The 25244-nt window shown below is 47.8% G+C and overlaps 1 protein-coding gene across 8 annotated transcripts in view; it reads right to left on the minus strand.

The window, feature by feature from the left end:
* OPHN1 (oligophrenin 1) overlaps positions 1 to 25244 on the minus strand; it is a 117144-nt gene that overhangs the window by 27525 nt on the left and 64375 nt on the right. For all 8 annotated transcript variants that reach the window (XR_013221258.1, XM_077284927.1, XM_077284926.1 and 5 more), the window contains 9 exons: positions 24992 to 25083; positions 24535 to 24613; positions 20774 to 20807; positions 19276 to 19338; positions 18945 to 19019; positions 14519 to 14603; positions 13162 to 13220; positions 12337 to 12442; positions 4093 to 4252 (listed from right to left, as the gene is read on the minus strand). Coding sequence is in view for 7 of the 8 variants with exons in the window: in XM_077284927.1 (XP_077141042.1) it covers positions 4093 to 4252; positions 12337 to 12442; positions 13162 to 13220; positions 14519 to 14603; positions 18945 to 19019; positions 19276 to 19338; positions 20774 to 20807; positions 24535 to 24613; positions 24992 to 25083 (753 nt within the window). In the remaining variant the exon portion in view is untranslated. The remainder of the gene's footprint in view (positions 1 to 4092; positions 4253 to 12336; positions 12443 to 13161; positions 13221 to 14518; positions 14604 to 18944; positions 19020 to 19275; positions 19339 to 20773; positions 20808 to 24534; positions 24614 to 24991; positions 25084 to 25244) is intronic.

Here is a 25244-nt window from a genome sequence, read left to right on the forward strand (position 1 = left end):
CTCCGACAGTTTATAGTTATTATCCTTACAGCTTTACTTCTAATATGCAAGGATTTCATAAAGACAGGATCAGTCGCACCGGACTCTCACATCACAAACTTGGTGCCAATATGTAAAAAGGGGGTCAAAATCTGAGCCTCGAATAGGCTGATAAGATTAACTTCTACTATGGGAAAAACATGTGAAGATTTTCTAGATGTGATCCTGGAATTTCCCCACAATAAAAGCAACCTGCAGAGAAAAGCAACCACGGTTATGAGGGCAATGGGTGGTCTGCCGCCAGGACTGTGGAGTCGGTAAGATACATGTCGCTCGAGAATGGGTCAGCATGTGTCCACTGCCCGATACATGTCGCTCGAGAATGGGCCAGCATGTGTCCACTGCCCGATACATGCCGCTCGAGAATGGGCCAGCATGTGTCCACTGCCCGATACATGCCGCTCGAGAATGGGTCAGCATGTGTCCACTGCCCGATACATGCCACTCGAGAATGGGCCAGCACGTGTCCACTGCGTGATACATGCCGCTCGAGAATGGGCCAGCATGTGTCCACTGCCTGACACATGCCGCTCGAGAATGGGTCAGCATGTGTCCACTGCCCGATACATGCCGCTCGAGAATGGGCCAGCACGTGTCCACTGCGTGATACATGCCGCTCGAGAATGGGCCAGCATGTGTCCACTGCCCGATACATGTCGCTCGAGAATGGGTCAGCATGTGTCCACTGCCCGATACATGTCGCTCGAGAATGGGTCAGCATGTGTCCACTGCCTGATACATGCCGCTCGAGAATAGGCCAGCACGTGTCCACTGTGTGATAGATGCCGCTCGAGATTGGGCCAGCAAGTATCCGCTGCCTGATAGATGCCGCTCGAGAATGGGCCAGCATATATCCGCTGCCTGACACATGCCGCTCGAGAATGGGCCAGCATGTGTCCACTGCCCGATACATGCCGCTCGAGAATGGGTCAGCATGTGTCCACTGCCCGATACATGCCGTTCGAGAATGGGCCAGCACCTGTCCACTGCCTGATACATGTCGCTCGAGAATGGGCCAGCATGTATCCGCTGCCTGATACATGTCGCTCGAGAATGGGCCAGCATGTGTCCACTGTGTGATAGATGCCGCTCGAGATTGGGCCAGCAAGTATCCGCTGCCTGATAGATGCCGCTCGAGAATGGGCCAGCATATATCCGCTGCCTGACACATGCCGCTCGAGAATGGGCCAGCACGTGTCCACTGCCTGATACATGTCGCTCGAGAATGGGCCAGCATGTATCCGCTGCCTGACACATGCCGCTCGAGAATGGGCCAGCATGTGTCCACTGCCTGACACATGCCGCTCGAGAATGGGTCAGCATGTGTCCACTGCCCGATACATGCCGCTCGAGAATGGGCCAGCACGTGTCCACTGTCTGATACATGTCGCTCGAGAATGGGCCAGCATGTATCCGCTGCCTGATACATGTCGCTCGAGAATGGGCCAGCATGTGTCCACTGTGTGATAGATGCCGCTCGAGATTGGGCCAGCAAGTATCCGCTGCCTGATAGATGCCGCTCGAGAATGGGCCAGCATATATCCGCTGCCTGACACATGCCGCTCGAGAATGGGCCAGCATGTATTCACTGCGTGATACATGTCGCTCGAGAATGGGCCAGCATATATCCGCTGCCTGACACATGCCGCTCGAGAATGGGCCAGCACGTGTCCACTGCCTGATACATGTCGCTCGAGAATGGGCCAGCATGTATCCGCTGCCTGACACATGCCGCTCGAGAATGGGCCAGCATGTGTCCACTGCCTGACACATGCCGCTCGAGAATGGGTCAGCATGTGTCCACTGCCCGATACATGCCGCTCGAGAATGGGCCAGCACGTGTCCACTGCCTGATACATGTCGCTCGAGAATGGGCCAGCATGTATCCGCTGCCTGATACATGTCGCTCGAGAATGGGCCAGCATGTGTCCACTGTGTGATAGATGCCGCTCGAGAATGGGCCAGCATATATCCGCTGCCTGACACATGCCGCTCGAGAATGGGCCAGCATGTGTCCACTGCCCGATACATGCCGTTCGAGAATGGGTCAGCATGTGTCCACTGCCCGATACATGCCGCTCGAGAATGGGTCAGCATGTGTCCACTGCCCGATACATGCCGCTCGAGAATGGGCCAGCACGTGTCCACTGCCTGATACATGTCGCTCGAGAATGGGCCAGCATGTATCCGCTGCCTGACACATGCCGCTCGAGAATGGGCCAGCATGTGTCCACTGCCTGACACATGCCGCTCGAGAATGGGTCAGCATGTGTCCACTGCCCGATACATGCCGCTCGAGAATGGGCCAGCACGTGTCCACTGCCTGATACATGTCGCTCGAGAATGGGCCAGCATGTATCCGCTGCCTGATACATGTCGCTCGAGAATGGGCCAGCATGTGTCCACTGTGTGATAGATGCCGCTCGAGATTGGGCCAGCAAGTATCCGCTGCCTGATAGATGCCGCTCGAGAATGGGCCAGCATATATCCGCTGCCTGACACATGCCGCTCGAGAATGGGCCAGCATGTATTCACTGCGTGATACATGTCGCTCGAGAATGGGCCAGCATATATCTGCTGCCTGACACATGCCGCTCGAGAATGGGTCAGCACGTGTCCACTGCCTGATACATGTCGCTCGAGAATGGGCCAGCATGTATCCGCTGCCTGGCACATGCCGCTCGAGAATGGGCCAGCATGTGTCCACTGTGTGATAGATGCCGCTCGAGATTGGGCCAGCAAGTATCCGCTGCCTGATAGATGCCGCTCGAGAATGGGCCAGCATATATCCGCTGCCTGACACATGCCGCTCGAGAATGGGCCAGCATGTATTCACTGCGTGATACATGTCGCTCGAGAATGGGCCAGCATATATCCGCTGCCTGACACATGCCGCTCGAGAATGGGCCAGCATGTATTCACTGCGTGATACATGCCGCTCAAGAATGGGTCAGCATGTATCCGCTGCCTGATACATGCCGCTCGAGAATAGGCCAGCACGTGTCCACTGCGTGATACATGCCGCTCGAGAATGGGCCAGCATGTGTCCACTGCCTGACACATGCCGCTCGAGAATGGGTCAGCATGTGTCCACTGCCCGGTGCATGCCGCTCGAGAATGGGCCAGCATGTATCCACTGCCCGATGCATGCCGCTCAAGAATGGGCCAGCATATATCCACTGCCAGGTTTCCTTTAACTATGTCACTATGCAGAAACTGTTCTCTTTCTATTATGGGAGATAGGCTGACTGTACCATGGTGTTCCTTCGTACATTACAAGCCAATTTCCATGAAGACAACCTTTTCATAAGTAGATGTTACAGAGCGGAATCCCTTGATTAGCCAAACTGTGGAGCAAAGTGGCTCACCCATATGTGACAGTCATTTCCCGTTGCAGTGATTGGATAGGAGCATCTTCTATCATCAGTATCAGTTATTCAGAATAGTGGTCATCCATGTCAGTGCTGACTCTAATGTAAAGCAGCCGGTGTGACAACGCCCTGTCTATACACTGTCCTATGGCTATGCTCGGTTAGCGGACAGTCCCCATACGCTGCAATGGTCGGGGATGTAGGCGGTATAAGACGTGCACCTCCTGCATCACACAACAGGTCAAGCTGGTTACTGGATTCATGCCTTACTCACAAAAAAAAGAAAACTCATGGTTAATCATTTTTTTTAGCAGTATCCATTCTCACAGAATTCTGAATATTTCAGCCAAATTACTGACTGCAAATTCAGTTCTCATATGTTCTCAATATATTTTAGGTACACAAGGGAAATAAAGACGTAAGATACTTGCTGGCAATCTTACTAACTGGTCACTCTGATCTTACACACTTGTGCCAAAACTGCAGAAACTTTATGTTGCTATATAGAAATATTTTATGTGTAATTATTGGGGCTACAGTGAGGATGTCCATCCATTCATCCAGATTTTAGGAGTGCCACGTCTGCCTGTCTGACCCCGCATCTACGCAGCACAAGGTTTAGTGACACCTGCAGTTTGGGTGACTCTCCACGCTCAGATGTGATGGTACGTATGTGACCTACCTTGTTACAATGTTCTATAAGAAGTTCCACCACAATATTTTGGAATTTGATGTTCATCATGGCAGCTACTGTATCTTCCTGGGCCCTCATCAAAGTTGGTCCAAAGATAACCCCCATATTAGAAGGAGACATGAGGTTTTCTTTACTGTGCTCGCATACTCTGCAATATAACGTACATTGTGTCACATCATGGAAACTATCACAAAACATGAAACAATTTGTACAACGACTTGCATGAATGTGGCAGAAAAATCACCTACACAAGCTATAGCCACGAGCATCCACCCGGGTATCTGCAGTGACAGTCATTCTCTCCGGAGACATGGATTTACTCTTCCCAGTGTCCTGGGGCAATGATCAAAGCGCCACCGTCCATGTTCTGGGGCAATGATCACAGTACCAACCACCGGCTATGTTCTGGGGCAATGATCACAGCGCAATCATCCATGTTCAGGGGCAATGATCACAGCACCACCGTCCATGTTCTGGGGCAATGATCACAGCACCACCGTCCATGTTCAGGGGCAATGATCACAGCACCACCGTCCATGTTCTGGGGCAATGATCACAGCGCCACCGTCCATGTTCTGGGGCAATGATCACTGTACCAACCACCGGCTATGTTCTGGGGCAATGATCACAGCACCACCGTCCATGTTCAGGGGCAATGATCACAGCACCACCGTCCATGTTCTGGGGCAATGATCACAGCACCACCGTCCATGTTCAGGGGCAATGATCACAGCACCACCGTCCATGTTCTGGGGCAATGATCACAGCACCACCGTCCATGTTCTGGGGCAATGATCACAGCGCCACCGTCCATGTTCTGGGGCAATGATCACTGTACCAACCACCGGCTATGTTCTGGGGCAATGATCACAGCGCAATCATCCATGTTCTGGAGCAATGATCACAGCACCACCGTCCATGTTCTGGGGCAATGATCACAGCACCACCGTCCATGTTCAGGGGCAATGATCACAGCACCACCATCCATGTTCTGGGGCAATGATCACAGCACCACCGTCCATGTTCAGGGGCATTGATCACAGCACCACCGTCCATGTTCAGGGGCAATGATCACAGCACCACCGTCCATGTTCTGGGGCAATGATCACAGCACCACCGTCCATGTCCTGGGGCAATGATCACAGCGCCACCGTCCATGTTCTGGGGCAATGATCAGAGCGCAATCATCCATGTTCTGGGGCAATGATCACAGTGCCACTGTCCATGTTCTGGGGCAATGATCACAGCACCATCGTCCCTTCCATGTTCTGGGGCAATGATCACAGCACCACCGTCCCATGTTCTGGGGCAATGATCACAGTGCCACTGTCCATGTTCTGGAGCAATGATCACAGTGCCACCGTCCATTTTCTGGGGCAATGATCACAGCACCACCGTCCATGTTCTGGGGTAATGATCACAGCGTCACCCACCGTCCATGTTCTAAGGCAATGATCACAGCACCACCGTCCATGTCTTGGGACAATGATCACAGTGCCACCGTCCATGTCTTGGGACAATGATCACAGTGCCAATATCCGTGTTCTAAGGCAATGATCACAGCACCACCATCCATGTTCTAAGGCAATGATCACAGTGCCACCATCCACCTAAATAACTCACAAAATTGGGACAAATCTACTGGGAAATAAGGTGCAGGCAACAGCCATTCATTTATAAGGCCGGGCTTTCTCAGCATTCAGGATATAATGAGACAGACTTGCATTCACATCACTTGCGCTGTGCACTTCTAGGAGAATCACATTTGCATTCGGTGTTTGACCTTTTCATGTTTATTTTTGAAGCACAGAAAATTATATATTATTTGCCATAAAATGGTTTAGAGGTGTTCACTTTAAAGTAAAGAATTACCATTTGTAGTAATTTCCTAATAGTTATTCCCTGAACTTTCTTTTTTTTTTACAAATGGGAGTAGTCGTGATGATAATAGTGGAGGAAATCAAATTCCCAGTAGCTGCTGTCCCTGACAACACATGGGAGTCATTCATTGAGCTTCAAAACGTAGATGAAACGTAACTACAGCTCTGCACAGTATAGAGACCGAGAAAAGCCAATAATCAGGTTATGAGCCATAAATAGCGGATAGATAAGTGTCCAAGAGATGAGACCCCAATATATTGGGAAAATGGGATCCTGTGATGCAAGCTGACTGATACAAAGAGGCACTCAGTGGGTACTTATACCAGTGAAATCAATGCAGGGGTGTCTACAAGCACATAAAAATATATGGAACTAATAGAAAAAAACAGATGTAAAAATACCCCTTTAAAAGCTTCATTCAGGTGACCATAATGCATTCATTGGACATATTCCTTCCTTTCCTCCATAATGATTCCATATCAGTATCTAGACAGAAATATTTGGACAGTGGCACAAGTTTAGCATTTTGCTGTTTACCAAAACATATTCAAGATTCAGTTATATGATCAATACTATATGGTGGCCCGATTCTAACGCATCGGGTATTCTAGAATATGCATGTCTACGTAGTATATTGCCCTGCCACGTGGTATATTGCCCAGCCACTTGGTATATTGCCCAGTGACGTAGTATACAGCACAGAGCCACGTAGTATATTGCCCAGCCACGTAGTATATTGCCCAGCCACGTAGTATATTGCCCAGCCACGTAGTATATTGCACAGCCACGTAGTATATTGCACAGCCACGTAGTATATTGCACAGCGACGGAGTATACAGCCCAGAGCCATGTAGTATACAGACTTAAAATAAAAAATAAACATATACTCACCTTCCGAAGGCCCGTTGAAGTCCTGGCCCTGTGTGCGGTGCACGCGGCAGCTTCCGGTCTCAGGGTTGGTATGAGCGCAGGACCTGTGATGACGTCGCGGTCACATGACCGTGACGTCATGGCAGGTCCTTCTCGCAGGGCCTGTGATGACGTCGCGGTCACATGACCATGACATCATGGCAGGTCCTTCTCGCATACCATCCTTGGCACCGGAACCTGCCGCTTGCATGGAGCGGTCACCGGAGCGTCGCGAGGAGCGGAGAAGGCGGCGGAAGGTGAGTATATAATGATTTTTTTATTTTTTTTATTATTTTTAACATTAGATCTTTTTACTTTTGATGCTGCATAGGCAGCATCAATAGTAAAAATTTGGTCACACAGGGTTAATAGCAGCGTTAATGGAGTGCGTTACACCGTGGCATAATGCGGTCCGTTAGCGCTGCCATTAACCCTGTGTGAGCGCTGACTGGAGGGGAGTATGGAGGGGGCACTGACTTCAGGAAAGAAAGAGCGGCCATTGCCGGACTGTGCCCGTCGCTGATTGGTTGTGGCAATGGTCGTGGGCGTTTTGCCACAACCAATCAGCGATTTGGATTCCATGACAGACAGAGGCCGCGACCAATGAATATCTGGGACAGACAGACAGACGTAAGTACCCCTTAGACAATTATATAGTAGTTGGGCTCAAAGTGCAGACTCTCAGCTTTAATTTGAGGGTATTGACATCCTAATTTGAGTAAGGGTTTAGGAATTAAGGTGCTTTAACCCTTACACGACATGTGCCATACATGTACTGCACATGTTGTGTCCCTCCCTTTGATGTGGGCTCAGGCGCTGACCCCACATCTTTCACAGCACATGTCAGCTGCTTTGAACAGCTGACATGTGCCCGCAACAACCGCGGGGGGAATCACGATCCACCCACAGCTGTCAGGCGGTTAAATACCGCTGTCAATCTCTGACAGCGGCATTTAATGTGATGGAGCCGGAAGCGCGTCACTAATCCCGCCCATCTGTGACCCCGTCACATGATTGCGGGTCACCGACGGGTCAGCATGACAACTAGAGGCCTCTAACAGACCTCTATGATTCTCATAGCCAGATTGCTATGAGCGCCGCTCGGTGCTCATAGCAAGTGAACATTTCTGCTACACACAAGCGATCTGATCATCGCCTGTATGTAGCAGAGGCAATTATAGTACTGCCGCTTCTAGTCTCCCATGGAGACTATTGAAGAATGCAAAAAGTAAAAAAAAGTTTTTAAAAATATTAAAAAAATAACTAAAAAGTTCAAGTCACCCCCAACTCAAAATAAAACATTAAAAAAAAAAAAAAATTATACATATTTGTTATCGCCGCTTTTAGAATCGCCCTATCTAGCAAGCTATAAGAATAATTAATCTGATTGGTAAACGGCGTAGCGAAAAAAAAAGTCAAATCGCTAGAATTACATTTTTTTTGGTCGCTGCAACATTGCATTAAATTGCAAAAACGGGACATCAAAAGATCGTATCTGCTCCAAAATTGTATTAATAAAAACGTCAGCTCTACACGCAAAAAATAAGCGCTCACCCAGCCCCAGATCACAAAAAACGGAGATGGTACGTGTCTCGGAAAATGACATGATTTTTCGTTTTTTTGTTTTTTTTAAACAAACTTTTGATTTTTTTCACCATTTAAATAAAAATCCTATCTGTACATGTTGGGTATCTACAAACTCGTAATGACCTGGGGAATCATAACGGCAGGTCAGTTTTAGCATTTGGTGAACATGGTAAAAAAAAATCCAAAACAGTTGTGGAATTGCACTTTTTTCCAGTTTCACCGTACTTGGATTTTTTTTCCCGTTTTCGACTACACGACATGGTAAAACCAATGGTGTCGTTCAAAAGTACAACTTGTCCCACAAAAAACAAGCCCTCACATGGCCATATTGACAGAAAAATAAAAACTTTATGGCTCTGGTAAGAAGGGGAGCAAGAAACAAACGCAAAAACAAAAAAGGACTGCGGCGTGAAGAGGTTAATATGTAGTTGCCTCTTTTCAAGGGATTAAAGGTAATTGGACGATTACCTCAAAAGCTCGTTAATGGGCTGCCTGGGTATTCTATAGTTAATCCATCATCAATTAAGCACATAAAAAGGTCTGGAGCTGATTCCAACTGTGGAATTTGAATTTGGAAACTGTTGCTGTGAACCCACAACATGAGGTCACGGGAGCTTTAAATAGAAAAGACACAGGCCTTCATTAGGCTGGAAAAATCCATCAGAGATATAGCAGAAATGTTAGGAGTGACCAAATCAACAGTTTTGGTACATTCTGCAAAAAAAGAGCACACTGGTGAGTTTGGGAACTCAAAAAGGCCTGGACGTCCACAGAACACAAGGGTGGTGGATGATCACTGAATTCTTTCCATGGTGAAGAGAAAACCTTCACAATATCTACCCAAGTGAAGAACACTGTCCAGGAAGTAGGTGTTTCAGTATATAAGTTTACCATGCAGAGAAGACTTCATGAGAGCAAATATAGACTTTGTAATAAAAAAAAAAAATCTAAAGAAGCCACCAAGTTCTGAAAAAGCATTCTTGGGACAGATAAAACTTAGATCAACGTGTAGCAAAATGATGTGAAGAAAGTATAGAGAAGACTTGGAACGGCTCATGATCCAAAGCACAGCACACCCTCTGTAACACATGGTGGAGGCAGTGTGGTGACATGGGCATGTATGGCTACCAATGGCGCTGGGTCACTAGACAGAAGAAGCTAGATGAGTTCTGAAGTGTACAGGGCGATACTTTCTGCTCAGATTCAACTCAATGCAGCAAAATTGATTGGACGACGCTTCACAGGATAGATGGACAATGACCCAAAACATACTGTGAAAGCAACCCAAGAGTTTTTTTTTTTTAAAACAAAAGAGGGGAATATTCTGTGGTTGCCAAGTCTCTCACCAGATCTCAGCCCCATCGAGCAGCATTTCACCTGCTTAAGACAAAGCTTAAGGCACAAAGACCAACAAACAAGCAACAACTGAAGTCGGTTGCAGTGAAAGCCTGGCAAAGCATCACGAAAGAGGAAACTGTGTTTGGTGACTTCCATGGCTTCCAGACCTCAGGCTCTCATTGCCTGCACAGGATTCTCCACAAAGTATTAAAAATGAACATTTTATTTATGGTAAGGTTAATTTGTCCAATTACTTTTGAGCCCCTTTGTCGAAAAATAGCTGCAATTCCTAAACATTTTGCAGGATAGTTTTGTTCAACCTCTTTCATTGAATCTGAAAGTCTAAACTTAAATTTCATCTCAGTTGTTTAATTTTAAATTCAACATAGTGGCCTGCAGAGCTGAAATCACGAAACTTTGGTCACTGTCCAAATATTTATGGACCTAACTACGGTATATCTTCCTCTCCTCTGTAATGATCACATGCCAGTATCTAGACCATTGGCTCCCAACCTTTCCTACCGAGCAAACCAGATTCAGCACCATCACAGTACTAACATCTAGAACATGGTATCAAGACAGCCAAAGCTTCAGCACAAAAAAAAAACAACACCAAAACATTGTGCCCCCTGCCTTATAGGCACCATACTTACATCCAGGAGTGCCCACTTTACTCACATTCAGTACCCTTACATCAAGCATACTCACCACACTAAGGCATCCAGTTCAAGCACCCCTCTAACTGGCAGTATTATCGTATCTGCAGCTTACCATATACCTCCCTGTCTTGTGTAATAATGACATGCCGGTCTCTAATCATACACCTTCTGTAATGATGACATGCCGGTCTCTAGTCCTATACCTCCTGTAATGATGACATGCCGGTCTCTAGTCATACACCTTCTGTAATGATGACATGCTGGTCTCTAATCCTATACCTCCTGTAATGATGACATGCCGGTCTCTAGTCATTCACCTTCTGTAATGATGACATGCCGGTCTATAGTCCTATACCTTCTGTAATGAGGACATGCCGGTCTCTAGTCATTCACCTTCTGTAATGATGACATGCTGGTCTCTAATCCTATACCTCCTGTAATGATGACATGCCGGTCTCTAGTCATTCACCTTCTGTAATGATGACATGCCGGTCTCTAGTCCTATACCTCCTGTAATGATGACATGCCGGTCTCTAGTCCTATACCTTCTGTAATGAGGACATGCCGGTCTCTAGTCATTCACCTTCTGTAATGATGACATGCCGGTCTCTAGTCCTATATCTTCTGTAATGATGACATGCCGGTCTCTAGTCATTCACCTTCTGTAATGATGACATGCCGGTCTCTAGTCCTATATCTTCTGTAATGATGACTTGCCGGTCTATAGTCCTATACCTTCTGTAATGATGACATGCCGGTCTCTAGTCATACACCTTTTGTAATGAGGACATGCCGGTCTCTAGTCATTCACCTTCTGTAATGATGACATGCCGGTCTCTAGTCATTCACCTTCTGTAATGATGACATGCCGGTCTCTAGTCCTATATCTTCTGTAATGATGACATGCCGGTCTCTAGTCCTATATCTTCTGTAATGATGACATGCCGGTCTATAGTCCTATACCTTCTGTAATGATGACATGCCGGTCTCTAGTCCTATATCTTCTGTAATGATGACATGCCGGTCTCTAGTCCTATATCTTCTGTAATGATGACATGCCGGTCTCTAGTCCTATATCTTCTGTAATGATGACATGCCGGTCTCTAGTCCTATATCTTCTGTAATGATGACATGCCGGTCTATAGTCCTATACCTTCTGTAATGATGACATGCCGGTCTCTAGTCCTATATCTTCTGTAATGATGACATGCCGGTCTCTAGTCATTCCCCTTCTGTAATGATGACATGCCGGTCTCTAGTCCTATATCTTCTGTAATGATGACATGCCGGTTTCTAGTCCTATATCTTCTGTAATGATGACATGCCGGTCTCTAGTCCTATATCTTCTGTAATGATGACATGCCGGTCTATAGTCCTATACCTTCTGTAATGAGGACATGCCGGTCTCTAGTCCTATAACTTCTGTAATGATGACATGACGGTCTATAGTCCTATACCTTCTGTAATGAGGACATGCCAGTCTCTAGTCATATACCTTCTGTAATGATGACATACCGGTCTCTAGTCCTATAACTTCTGTAATGATGACATGCCGGTCTCTAATCCTATACCTCCTGTAATGATGACATGCCGGTCTCTAATCCTATACCTCCTGTAATGATGACATGCCGGTCTCTAGTCATTCACCTTCTGTAATGATGACATGCCGGTCTATAGTCCTATACCTTCTGTAATGATGACATGCCGGTCTCTAGTCATACACCTTCTGTAATGATGACATGCCGGTCTCTAGTCCTATGCCTTCTGTAATGATGACATGCCGGTCTCTAGTCATATACCTTCTGTAATGATGACATGCCGGTCTCTAGTCATATACCTTCCTGTCTTCTGTGCTTACCTGGATAGGTGGCGTACAATAAGCTCCAGCATTTCCCGGTGATTGTCTGGTAGTCTATACACCAAGCAATGAATGGCTCCCAGTCTGTAATCCAAATTCTCAGATTCTGTTTGATGAAGTAATTTTTAATACATTATATGAATGGAATGTAAAAAAAGATGTCTGAAAACATTGTACTTCAATTAGAATAAATAGTAATGAGGTAGAAAACAGTTATTTGTATTTACATTTATTGTGAAATCTCCAGATTGCACGCATTATGAAATAGATCTCCAAGACCTGATGAGGCCGGTGCACTAATATGAAAAACTCTGATCAGAATGGCTATATAATGCTTTCAGATGGTTCATAGACTGAATCTGCGTGAGATTTTGGTACAAGCTGCAGCTGTCCAGTCAGGATCGCTGAGTGGAGACTGAATACATTTGTCCTCATGACTTCTCTCAATTCTTTAAATGGAGTTTGTTCATTCTGTTCTTAGGATATGCTGACATGGGCTCTTACAGTAAGTACCACAGCCACATCAGATCCAAGCCATCTATTTAATAAAGTATGCAGCTTGTTTTGTGATATTCAGTAAGAGATCTGTATTACTTCATCACTAAAGGGGACATGACCGCACTGTTTCATGGTGACGGTGTAAGATCTCCAGCAGATGAAGGGTGTGGATTTACCAATGTGCAATGATCAGGTGGACTCCATTGTGATTTATGCCCAGGTTAGAAGTAACATCAGTAGACACAATGGCGATGACAAGATATAGGATGACGGTACAGCATATATGACATGCAGGACTAGCTGAGCTGACAGAGGACAGGCTCTTACTTGCAGAAGACACAAGATCCCGGTGCAGCTTGTACGTCATAATTGGCTCAGAGAGATTCCTGCAACACAGAAAAGGAGACTCAATCCAAACCCATGGCTGAATGCCCCTCTGGCCAGCCACACTGCCAGGGTCTCATACTCTCTGCATCCAATGAGCTTTTCTATTTTATGTAATCGATTAGTTTCCTAACAGCAGGCGTCACTGCCGGTCACAAGGTCCTCGCTGCCGAATCACAGTCCGTATGGAACAGTATCCCATGCCGCCCCTCATCACTGAAGCCCATCACACAGGATATAAAAGGTGCAGGTATGCCCATTCCGAAGTCCATACACAGCGCCGTGACCAGGGCCTGAGCCCGCACCATGGTGGGAGCTGGCCGTGTATGGCCGAGGACCTCAAGTCTGACTGTGAGACCCCATAGATGTCATGGTCAATAGCAACTGCAGAATCTAAGGGGACAGAGAAGGCACCCAACTGCAGCTAGCGGTGCTCGGACAGTCTGCCACAAAAGGTGGGGGAGGGGAGTATCCGTGGGGATGCCCAATTGGCTCTAAAGCTTTATTTTCTGAAAGTCTGAGCAACATGAAAAAAGAACCAAGATTACAATCTAACAACTTACACATTTTTTAAAGGGAACCTGTCACTTCCCCCCTCCCCCCAGGCGTTTGTAACTAAAAGAGCCACCTTGTGCTGCACTAATGCTGCATTCTGACAAGGTGGCTCTTTTAGTTCTTGTTCCTGGCACTGCTGCAATAATCATTTCTGAAATTTGTCCCTCATACCTTCAAATCGCCACAGGGGCAGGTCTTTCCCCCCTAATCCAGACGCACCACAGCCGTCAGTCAAGGCCTCTTTGCGCCGGGCGCCACCTCCTCTTCCTTCGTTAGCGTCCCCGGCGCATGCGCTGTTATTTTCTTTTTCCGGCATGCGCACTTGCGTTGCCCTTCGAACTTACAGCGCAGGCGGCGGGGACGCTAATGAAGGAAGAGGAGACGGCGCCCAGAGGCCATGAGTGACGGCTGTGAGGCGTCTGTGTTAGGGGGGAAAGACCTGCCTCCGTGGCAATTTCAAGGTATGAGGGACAAATTTCAAAAACGATTATTGCAGCAGTGCCAGGGACGCGAACTAAAAGAGCCACCTGGTCAGAATGCAGCATTAGTGCTGCACAAGGTGGCTCTTTTAGTTACAAACGCCAGGAGGGGGGGTGACAGGTTCCCTTTAAAAGTCTAAGTGATTTCTTACAAGACAGAACTCCCTTCTAGCCTAGTTAGAACCTCCCTCCTAGAATAGTTAGAACCCTGCTCCTAGCAGTTAGAACCCCCTCTTACTTTGATATATACTTTTACTTAGAGATACCTGAGGTAGAACTTTAAAGCGCTGGTGATGGTTTTAATGTCCCAATCACTGGTCATTAAGTCCACGTTTCCAGGACATTTGGGATCTACAAAAAAAAAATAAAAAAGGTACATGTAAGAACTTCATTCCTGTAAGTAAATAAACTGCAGCCTGGATAAGGGCAGAAAGAAACCAGTCCCCGGACCACAATCCCGGGACCACAATCCCAGGACCAAAATCCCCGGACCACAAACCCCGGGACCACAAACCCCGGGACCACAAACCCCGAACCACAATCCCGGGACCACAATCCCGGGACCACAATCCCGGGACCACAATCCCCGGACCACAAATCCCGGACCACAATCCCCGGACCACAATCCCCGGACCACAATCCCCGGACCACAATCCCCGGACCACAAACCCCGGACCACAAACCCCGGACCACAAACCCCGGACCACAAACCCCGGACCACAATCCCCGGACCACAATCCCCGGACCACAATCCCCGGACCACAAACCCCATACCACAATCCCCGGATCACAATCCCCGGACCACAATCCCCGGACCACAATCCCCGGACCACAATCCCCGGACCACAAACCCCGGACCACAAACCCCGGACCACAAACCCCGGACCACAATCCCCGGACCACAATCCCCGGACCACAATCCCCGGACCACAATCCCCGGACCACAATCCCCGGACCACAATCCCCGGACCACAAACCCCAGATCACAATCCCCGGACCACAATCCCCGGACCACAAACCCCGGATCACAATCCCCGGATCACAATCCCCGGACCACAATCCCCGGACCACAATCCCCGGATCACAAACCCCGGATCACAATCCCCGGACCACAAACCCCGGATCACAATCCCCGGACCACAATCCCCGGACCACAAACCCCGGACCACAAACCCCGGACCACAATCCCCGGACCACAAACCCCGGATCACAATCCCCGGACCACAATCCCCGGACCACAATCCCCGGATCACAATCCCCGGACCACAAACCCCAGACCACAATCCCCGGACCACAATCCCCGGATCACAAACCCCGGACCACAAACCCCAGACCACAAACCCCGGACCACAATCCCCGGACCACAATCCCCGGACCACAAACCCCGGACCACGATCTCTAGATCCATCTTTGGAATGAAGTCTTGATGCGACAGGCTAAGGTTATGCTCACACGTTGCGTTTTTGCAGCATTTTTGCCGCTGCTATTTTTATGTAAATTTTCAGCTGCGTTTCACAGTGCCAGCAGAGTCTATGACATTTCAGAAATCTAATGCACACACATTGTTTTTTTTTTTCCTGACTGTTTGTCAAAGAGCTGCATTTTTGCAAAATGCAGCATGTCACTTCTTTCAGCGTTTTTTTTTTTTTAGCGTTTTTCACCCCATTAAAAGCAAAGAGCGGTGAAAAAAATGCTGTAAAAAATGTAGGTATCAGGTTTTGCTGAATGTTTGGTGCCCAAACTGGATGAAGTTGAACCAGACAAATGTTCCCTGACAAAAATGCAGCAACAACTAAGCAAAAAATGCAGCAACAACTCAAGGTTTGAACACAGGTTTACAGACAATTGCAGCCTTCACCACTTGCTTTTCGCAGTGCACAGCTTAGGATACATGGATTCCTCTAGATCCTGATAAAATGCAGAGTAGGTTCACTGTCATTTTGGTGATCATCGGTTTCACCATTTATCAAAGCTGTCTAAGCACCTATGGCCTCGTTTATCCACAATCCCTGTGCAGCTGCCGCTATCCCAAAGTAGTTTAAAGGGTTTGGAAACGATTACTCCATTAGATTGCTCACAACACTGAAAATGTTTCCAGAGAAATAAAATTAAAGGGATTGTCATGGTTTATCACAAGATGCGAATCTTCACATCACACGCACTGCGCACGTTGTTAGGACTCTCTGGTGTCGGCGGCGAGATCGAGCGGTCATCTGACCACAAGTAGGCAATATACTACTCCCAGCCACATTACGACTAGACGTGTGCAGCGTCAGTTGCACTGAGTGAGGCTGTGCACGTCTAGTCGAAATGTGACTAGGAGAACGCTTACTGCCATTACATGACCGCTCGATCTCACCGTCCACACTGGTGAACCTACATCGTGCACGCTGGGCACGATTCGATGTTTCATAAGTCTGCAGACTTTTGAGAAAAATCTGGAAACCCCTTTACATGCTCCTACGCCCATCATGTGATATTTCACACTTGTTATGTGCCCCCTGATACTCCTGTCACTCCCCACAGAACAATCAGCCAGCTCGTCTGGTGCCGATTCATTTTGGCTCTCGGCACCAATAGAACCGGGACAGTAGGACAAGAAGGAAGAATTAACCCTTTCAAGACCTGTTTTTGCACTTTTGTTTTTTATCCTCCCTTTCTGACAAGAGTCATAACTTTTTTCTTTTTTTCAACATTCACATAGCCATAAGACGCCTTGCTTTTTTGCAGGACAAGTTGCAGCTTTGAATGATACCATTCATTTTATCAATGTATTAAAAAATGTGGGGAAAAAAAGTGGGGTAAAATAGTGAAAAAAGACAATTTCAACTTTTTTTTTTTTTTGCGCTTTCTTTTTAGGGCGTTCATTATGCAGTAACAATGACCTAGCAATAGGATGGTCTAGGTCAGTGTGATCACATGAATAATTGTTCATTCTCTTACTCAGAGTTCAGTCAGTTTTATGGAAAATGGGCAGTCGGGGCCACAAATTGCAGACAGGACTGGTTGTGTGTGCGGTTCTCAGTGTCAGCTGCATTAGCAATGGCCGCCTTTACATTGCATGCATTATTCTGCACTGACCATTGCACCAGAATAGCACATACTGGGATTCTTTTCCCATGCAGGCCATCAGTCCACCTGAAAAACAGGCCATGAGGACCGGCACCCTGGCTTTAAAGGGTCGATGTGCAGTCCGTGGCGCAAATGGCCATCAGAAGCACCAATTATCCACATATCTGAACGAGTCCCTGGGGCACTTGGACCTGCCATACTTTGATGCCCCACACTATGCACAGCACTACCAGAGTAGCGCTAGTAATCTGGGTACAAAGACTGTTCAGCAAAGGTGTAAAAGTGCTGGGGAAGAGGAGTCTTACTAAAAAGGGCCGGGAGGAGAAGGAGCTTGCTGTTTCCCATTTTCTTATACTTCCCCATTATTCCCATGCTGTGAGCTAATGTCTTCTGTACTAACTTGTGCCAGGCCAGCAGGGATCACAGTACTGATCAGCGTCCTGCCCTCTCCATACACAGGTAACGGTGAGCTGACAGCAACAGGCCATAAACTGACCGTCACCAGTGATCTGTATGGGAAGAAATGCAGAGAAAAGCACTTCCAAGACTCATCCACATGGGGAATCCTCGTGACTTCACAGGTTCCTCAAGAAAACCACTCAGCAATTCTGCACTGGAGAGCACAGCACATGTATGAGCGCTGCACTGGAGAGCACAGCACATGTATGAGCGCTGCACTGGAGAGCACAGCACATGTATGAGCGCTGCACTGGAGAGCACAGCACATGTATGAGCGATGCACTGGAGAGCACAGCACATGTATGAGGGCTGCACTGGAGAGCACAGCACATGTACGAGCGCTGCACTGGATAGCACAGCACATGTATGAGCGCTGCACTGGAGAGCACAGCACATGTATGAGTGCTGCACTGGAGAGCACAGCACATGTATGAGCGCTGCACTGGAGAGCACAGCACATGTATGAGTGCTGCACTGGAGAGCACAGCACATGTATGAGCGCTGCTCTGGCGGTTACTGCACTGGAGTACATAGCACATGTATGAGCGCTGCTCTGGGGGTTACTGCACTGGAGTCCATAGCACATGTATGAGTGCTGCTCTGGGGGCGGATTCCTTTAGCCCCCTGTAACAGTACAGGACCTGGCTGTGGGCGACAGCTGATCCTGCAGATCACAGTGCAGTTACACACAGCAGACCCCGCTCAGAGAGCAGCGTGCCATTAGCGAGCTCACATACGTGCGGCAGGACAGAGGGGGTTAAGGAGAGGAGCTGCTCAGTAATTGTTCCCAGGTCTTCTCTTAGACAGATTTGATAAATGAGCAAATGAGGCTCCAGGATCTTACACTCTACACCGGGTCACATGACCGAGGAGCCACATCGGCCTCACCCAAAACATGTGTCTACTGTCAGGAGAAACTAAAAGATGTTGGACGGAAGCTGTAAATTGTCGGCTGCACAGTATGTGACCACCACAGGACATACTGAGCAGTGGCACACGAGGCAGCAGAATAGTGCTCGGCCCAGGAGATACACCACTAGCCATGGCAGCTACAGCCACCAACTACCAGCTGTGCTAGCCAGGACTTGGGGCTCACCTAGGACAATGCTGGTTAATTACTATCAGTGTGCAATGGAGGAGGTGACGTCTGGATGTTCTTACCAAAAAAAGCATTGAGGAGTTTCTGCACCTGGATGTTACTTCCCACGGTCCTGTATACACCTTCTGAGGAGATCCCTACATGAGGAGGGAAATATCAGGATGAATGACAGCGAGGAAGCGTGCTCAGCAAGCCGAGGGGATAGTAACAGTCTGGGGGCTGGAGGGGGACATTGCTCCTTGTGGAGACCACAGATTTAGGGGACACTGCTTCTCCTGCTGATATGACTAGGTCATAAAATGCTCCATAGGAAAAGGGGCATACAAATAAGGTGAGAAAGCAAAGATCACAAAGCTAGACATGGGAGAGAGGGGCAGTGCTTGCTCTTCATACCTGTGGCCTCCACAGTGTTTATGCACTTCCGGACAAAGCGGAATCCAATTTCATTCAGCTCCACTAAAAAGAAAAAAAAGAATGTGAGTGATCAGCTCAACAAGCCATTACTTTCAACAGGTGGTTAAATGGGCAGTTTGGGTCAGTTCAGCTCAGGAGCGGTCACCTCCTACATCAACACGCACAGAGTCATTATGGTGATGTAGTAGCAGCCCGCTCCTGAGCTGTGAGCGCTATGTGATGGGAGCGCCCGCTTCAAGTTGCGATTCACTGGCCCCTCTGCCTGCCTCCGATCTGGGATTTCCTGGGCCCTCTGCCTGCCTCCGGACTGGGATTCCCTGGCCCCTGCGCCTGCCTCCGGACTGGGATTCCCCAACCCCCTGCGCCTGCCTCCGGTCTGGGATTCCCCAACCCCCTCCGCCTGCCTCCGGTCTGGGATTCCCCGGCCCCTCCGCCCTGGGATTCCCTGGCCCCTGAGCCTGCCTCCGGACTGGGATTCCCCAACCCCCTGCACCTGCCTCCGGACTGGGATTCCCCTGCCCCTCCACCTGCCTCCAGTCTGAGATTTCCTGGGCCCTCTGCTTGCCTCAGGTCTGGGACTCCCTGACCCCTCCGCCTGCCTCCAGTCTGGGATTTCCTGGGCCCTCCGCCTGCCTCCAGTCTGGGATTTCCTGGGCCCTCCACCTGCCTCCAGTCTGGGAATTCCTGGGCCCTCCGCCTGCCTCCGGTCTGTGGGGGGCGGGAGGGCTAGAAAATCACAGACATGGAGGAGAAGACCCCTTGTACAGTCCGCCCTCTGCGCACCCAAATCTAATTAGCAGAAAACCTCTAATGGTGATTAATGTAGAACAAAGCAGGGTTCTTCATGAAAGGTGACAATGTAATCAGTATTTCTGCGCCATTACAGCCACGTCTGGGCTTTATATTACAAAACTGTGCTGACAGCTTCTCTTTATGGTGTAAATGAATCACACAGGAATATGGCTCAGTATAGAGCGATGGTTACTGTCCTGTAACAAGCCATGGCCCATGCGATCAGGACGTCTCCTGTAAGGGATTTTATCGAGGAGGGCACCCATTACATGGCTACAGGCAGAGATTTGATGCACAACTTATATTACAAAGCTGTACAATTCTGAATACAAAAACAAATATTTTCTGGAAACAGAATACACAATTATGTGAATGCTGTCGGTTAGTGTAACATTACTTCTAAGTACAGTCACATAACGCACTTCCCTTGCCATCATCACCTCCATCAGTACATCACATCACATCACAGACACAAACCACGGCCCAGTGCTGAGCCGATCCCCTGAAGGACACAGGCGGCCCCCAACAGACCCCTCTGACTTATGATGGGGTGCATCGATTTAAAGGTAGAAAGTTTCCTTTCAATGATGAAGGACTCTGCGATATTCGGCTGCTGACAGTCCCTGGGGCAGATGTGAACAGCGCTTAGCATGATAAGCTGTGACAGAATATAGGGTGTACTCACTTTCATCACGCTTAGTTATAGGACTGTGATAAATCTACAAGGAGAAAAGAGAGAAAGAAAGAACAACGGAAAATCATTAGGAAAACCATCAGACTGCCCAGAGACAAGATACTGGTAATTAAAGCAGTGTGTTGTAGCCATTACTAGTCTTTAGAAGGTTAAGACAAGGGAAGATTTGGGTCGGGTTGTGGGACAGACTTATTGAAATACTGTGCAGAATACTTTAAATGTTAATGGTACATTATCAACACAACAGAGGAACTGGACTATAATGGCTAAAACGGGACAGTCGGCGAATACCAAGGAAAGGAGAAAAAGCAGAACGTCCAACCAAAAAAAGTCCCAATGTATCCAAAATGGTGAATCCAAGGTAGATATTTATTTATTTAAATCAGGTGATAAACAAGGATAACAGAACAAAAAAAAAATGTTAAAAACAAAGTATAAAAACAAGGGGCGAACACCCAGCATGGATGGACCCCAGACGAAGGCCGAAGCCGAAACGCGCGTCGGGGTGGACGCCACCAATATAAATTGAGGGGGCACCACAGACAGATCTAAAAGAGTCACTGACTGTAAGTTTATATCGCTTATAATAGCGCCGCCAATGTTGTAGGGTTTTTGCTCAGGCATCGATACGTCTTACACTTTATGTCCCTTGCCCTGTTCTCACTGCACTTGAGTTCTATATGGGCATGGACTTGATATACTATCATGCACTACCATTAATTTGCATTAATCTGATTTAGCCAAGTACCTCTACCTCATGATATATTCTTGGGTAATATTCGGTGCTAAGCGTCTCGGTTTTTCCTAGTATCCAGAAGCAGTATTGCTATTCCGATATTTCATACTGACATGCTTTACCACTACAGAGTGTATATTGTATATGGAGATGGCTGCTGCTAGCGTGCACCTGTTCACATCAGCCTGGATTGTGCCATGGGTAATATCCATGTTATACAGTGTCTTAGGGTCACACATCATTTGTACCTGTATTCATGAGATTTCTCTTGAACACTTGCCCATCCATTCTGGGTGTGCGCCCCTTGTTTTTATACATTTTCTGTTCTGTTATCCTTGTTTATCACCAGATTTAAATAAATAAAGATCTACCTTGATTCACCATTTTGGATACATTGGGACTTTTTTGGTCGGACTTTCTGCTTTTTCTCCCTTCCTTGGCTTTAGAAGGGTGGGATGTTACCTATTAATGGGGGCTTATAACACTTTATTTCTGTATAGAGATGGGATGTTGCCACTGAACAAAGCACATTTCATCATGGCTAAACCGTGGTCTTGGAAATGTAAACAGAGTCAATTGTCCATTAGTAAAAATGTATGTATGCAGGGTGACGGCTGGCGAGGATGGAGCCAAGCACTGATTTTACCAAGAATGATCCAAGGAAGGCAGAAATGCAAGTAAGTCTCATGCATGCACATAAATGGCACCGAGGTGCTATCCTGGGCACATGGCCGCTCCACTCAACCATGCATGGGACCACATGCCTCCCAAAAGGCTCGCAGCGTGGAGAGAATAGAAGTTACCAGTGTCTTATTAGCAGCTGGGATGCACGAGCCTAGAAGCCGTCCACGGGGGGCTCGGGTCACTGCGGTACCTTACACAGGGGCAGCACCTATGTGGCTTACAGCACTTGGGTCCCTATGGAGCATCCATGATCCCTCTAGCTTCGCCCACTCCCCAATAGTACACCGTGCTCATTGGTTTTCTAGGATACTGACCCCAATGAGTCCTGAATAGGAAGAGAAGATTCTGAGAGCAAAGGAGGACAGGATCTAATGTGAACGGTGACAATCTCCGCAGAATAGGTTAGTGCTCTACAAGCCACCAGAAATAACAATATGAAGCCTATTTTACATGTAGTCTGGCCAACAATTTCCTGGAGGCATTCCTGACAACTAGCAGGGGATCAGCGGTGACCATTACATGGTGGCTGCTTTCCACAGTAAAGGTACGGGGTGAAAGGGCAAAAAGTCACCCGTCAGTCATGTTATTCCAAGGTCTGCAAGAAAAATGGAGAAATATTTGCCAGAACCATGGAAATTACTTCCAGCATCCTCCAGATCCCCTCTCTCTGAGCTAAAGCCATAGTTTGTCAGTGTCTAGCAATAATTCACTTACTGTGGGACAGTGATATTACACTACACATACATGACCACAAGATGGCAGTCTAGCATTTCAAATGTGGCAGGAATTCCATGACCAGGTACATTATAGGGGGAAGAGGCCAAAATAGCGACTATTGGTTTTCGTTTTCCCCTATTTTACCTGCAGATACACTGAGGCAAAGCACTTATTTATTTTACACCACTTATTTTATTTGCCAAAATAGCGCCATCATATTCCATTGTGCTTTATAGACATTATCGCTGTCCCCATTGGGGCTCACAATCTACATTCCCTATCAGTGTGTGGGAGGAAACGGGAGAACCCAGAGAAAACCCACACAAACATGGGGAGAACATACAAACTCCCTGCAGATGTTGTGCTTGGTGGGTTTTGAACCTGGGACCCCAGCAATGCAAAACAACAGTGCTAACCACCGAGCCACAGTACAGTGCTAACCTCCGAGCTAACCACCGAGCCATGGTACAGTGCTAACCACCGAGCCACATTACAGAGCTAACCACCGAGCCACAGTACAGCGCTAACCACCGAGCCACAGTACAGTGCTAACCACCGAGCCATGGTACAGTGCTAACCACCGAGCCACAGTACAGTGCTAACCACCGAGCCACAATACAGTGCTAACCACCGAGCCACATTACAGTGCTAACCACCGAGCCACATTACAGTGCTAACCACCGAGCCACAGTACAGTGTTAACCACCAAGCCACGGTACAGTGCTAACCACCAAGCCACGGTACAGTGCTAACCGCCGAGCCATGGTACAGTGCTAACCACCAAGCCACGGTACAATGCTAAAACCACCAAGCCACGGTACAGTGCTAAAACCGCCAAGCCACGGTACAGTGCTAAAACCGCCAAGCCACGGTACAGTGCTAACCGCCAAGCCACGGTACAGTGCTAACCGCCGAGCCACGGTACAGTGCTAACCGCCGAGCCACGGTACAGTGCTAACCGCCGAGCCACGGTACAGTGCTAACCACTGAGCAAACAAAAAAATAATACTTTAATGCTAATATCTCTTTCATTAGATATTTGAAGAGGAGAAAATTCTTTTTCAAGAATGAAATGGATGTTTCGTACTGTAAACCCCCAGTGGTATTAAGGAGAGTTCAGAAATGGCAAAATCTATTTCGGGTTGAAATAAACCTAATCTCAGCTTATTATAGAAGACACGAGTATGAATTGTGGACATTAAACCCAGAATGGCGGAAGGACAGCTCCATAGTAATGGACTTAGAGAAGCTCCTGTAGGTGGCCGTGCTGGTGTCCCAATACTTTTACCAATACAGGAAGACATTTTATTACACAAACCACCATGATCCTACAAGTCTATGCCCCCAAACCGTCCTGGTGGTGAGTGAGGCCCATGGCATGCAGAATCTAGAGGAGGAGACGGCCATTTCTTCTGTCCCTTCCACCACACGCATGGATCTGCCCACACGGTGTAATTAGAAGCCATTTCCAGCTCCAACATATAATGCAAAGTGATGGACAGTTGTTGTCGGCTACATGACATAAGGAATCCCATCTGTGGGTGGCACAAAATGGCCGATAAATGCTCTACAAATGACAGACAGGACTCACAGGCAGGCCAAGCACAGCACGTACCGGTTCTTTCCCATCCATTGCCTCGATCCACAGACGTCTGTTGGTCTCAGAAGGAGCTTGTAAAGTGATTGTCCCCTGCCTGAAAAACAAAAACTGACAATGTGAATGGCGGCTGACAGAAAGCATTAAATACATGCACTCGGTGCGCCCCTATTTCAATAACGGGGCCCCATTCATCAGAGAAGGAGAAGAGACCGTCCGTTTATTTCTGTGTCAGTCCTGCCAAGCAAAGAGCCGTCAGAACTCCCATAGAAGTAAAGGAAGGGAGAGGCACGTCTATGTCCACAACATACAGTAGGTGCAGGGTTAACAGATAGGTCGCGCAGATGTACGCGACATTATATGGTGTGGAAGCTTGTAGCAGTCAGCACGTATTTTACTAATGACATCGATGGCCAAGATTCAAGTCACATATTCTATACACAATACAAAGAACATATACACGATTACCACTCACCTCTCATTGGTCTCTACATCGAAGCAAAATCTCTTATCAATGGACTCACTTTTCCTTCTCGTACAAGACTTAAGCGTCAGTTCTTGGCCCGCCTACACACGGACATGACAAACACCACTGGTCAGGGCAAATATCAAAGAAGCAGACGGCAGAGCAACGGTGAGAAGGGAGAGGAGTGACGAGATCACAAGAAGAAGGATAGTAAGAGAGCGGAGGAGAACCGGTGTGAGGAGAGGACCGGGGAGACCCAGTG

Source organism: Ranitomeya variabilis, chromosome 2 (genome assembly GCF_051348905.1).
Source record: "Ranitomeya variabilis isolate aRanVar5 chromosome 2, aRanVar5.hap1, whole genome shotgun sequence".
NCBI classification, from domain to species: domain Eukaryota; kingdom Metazoa; phylum Chordata; class Amphibia; order Anura; family Dendrobatidae; genus Ranitomeya; species Ranitomeya variabilis.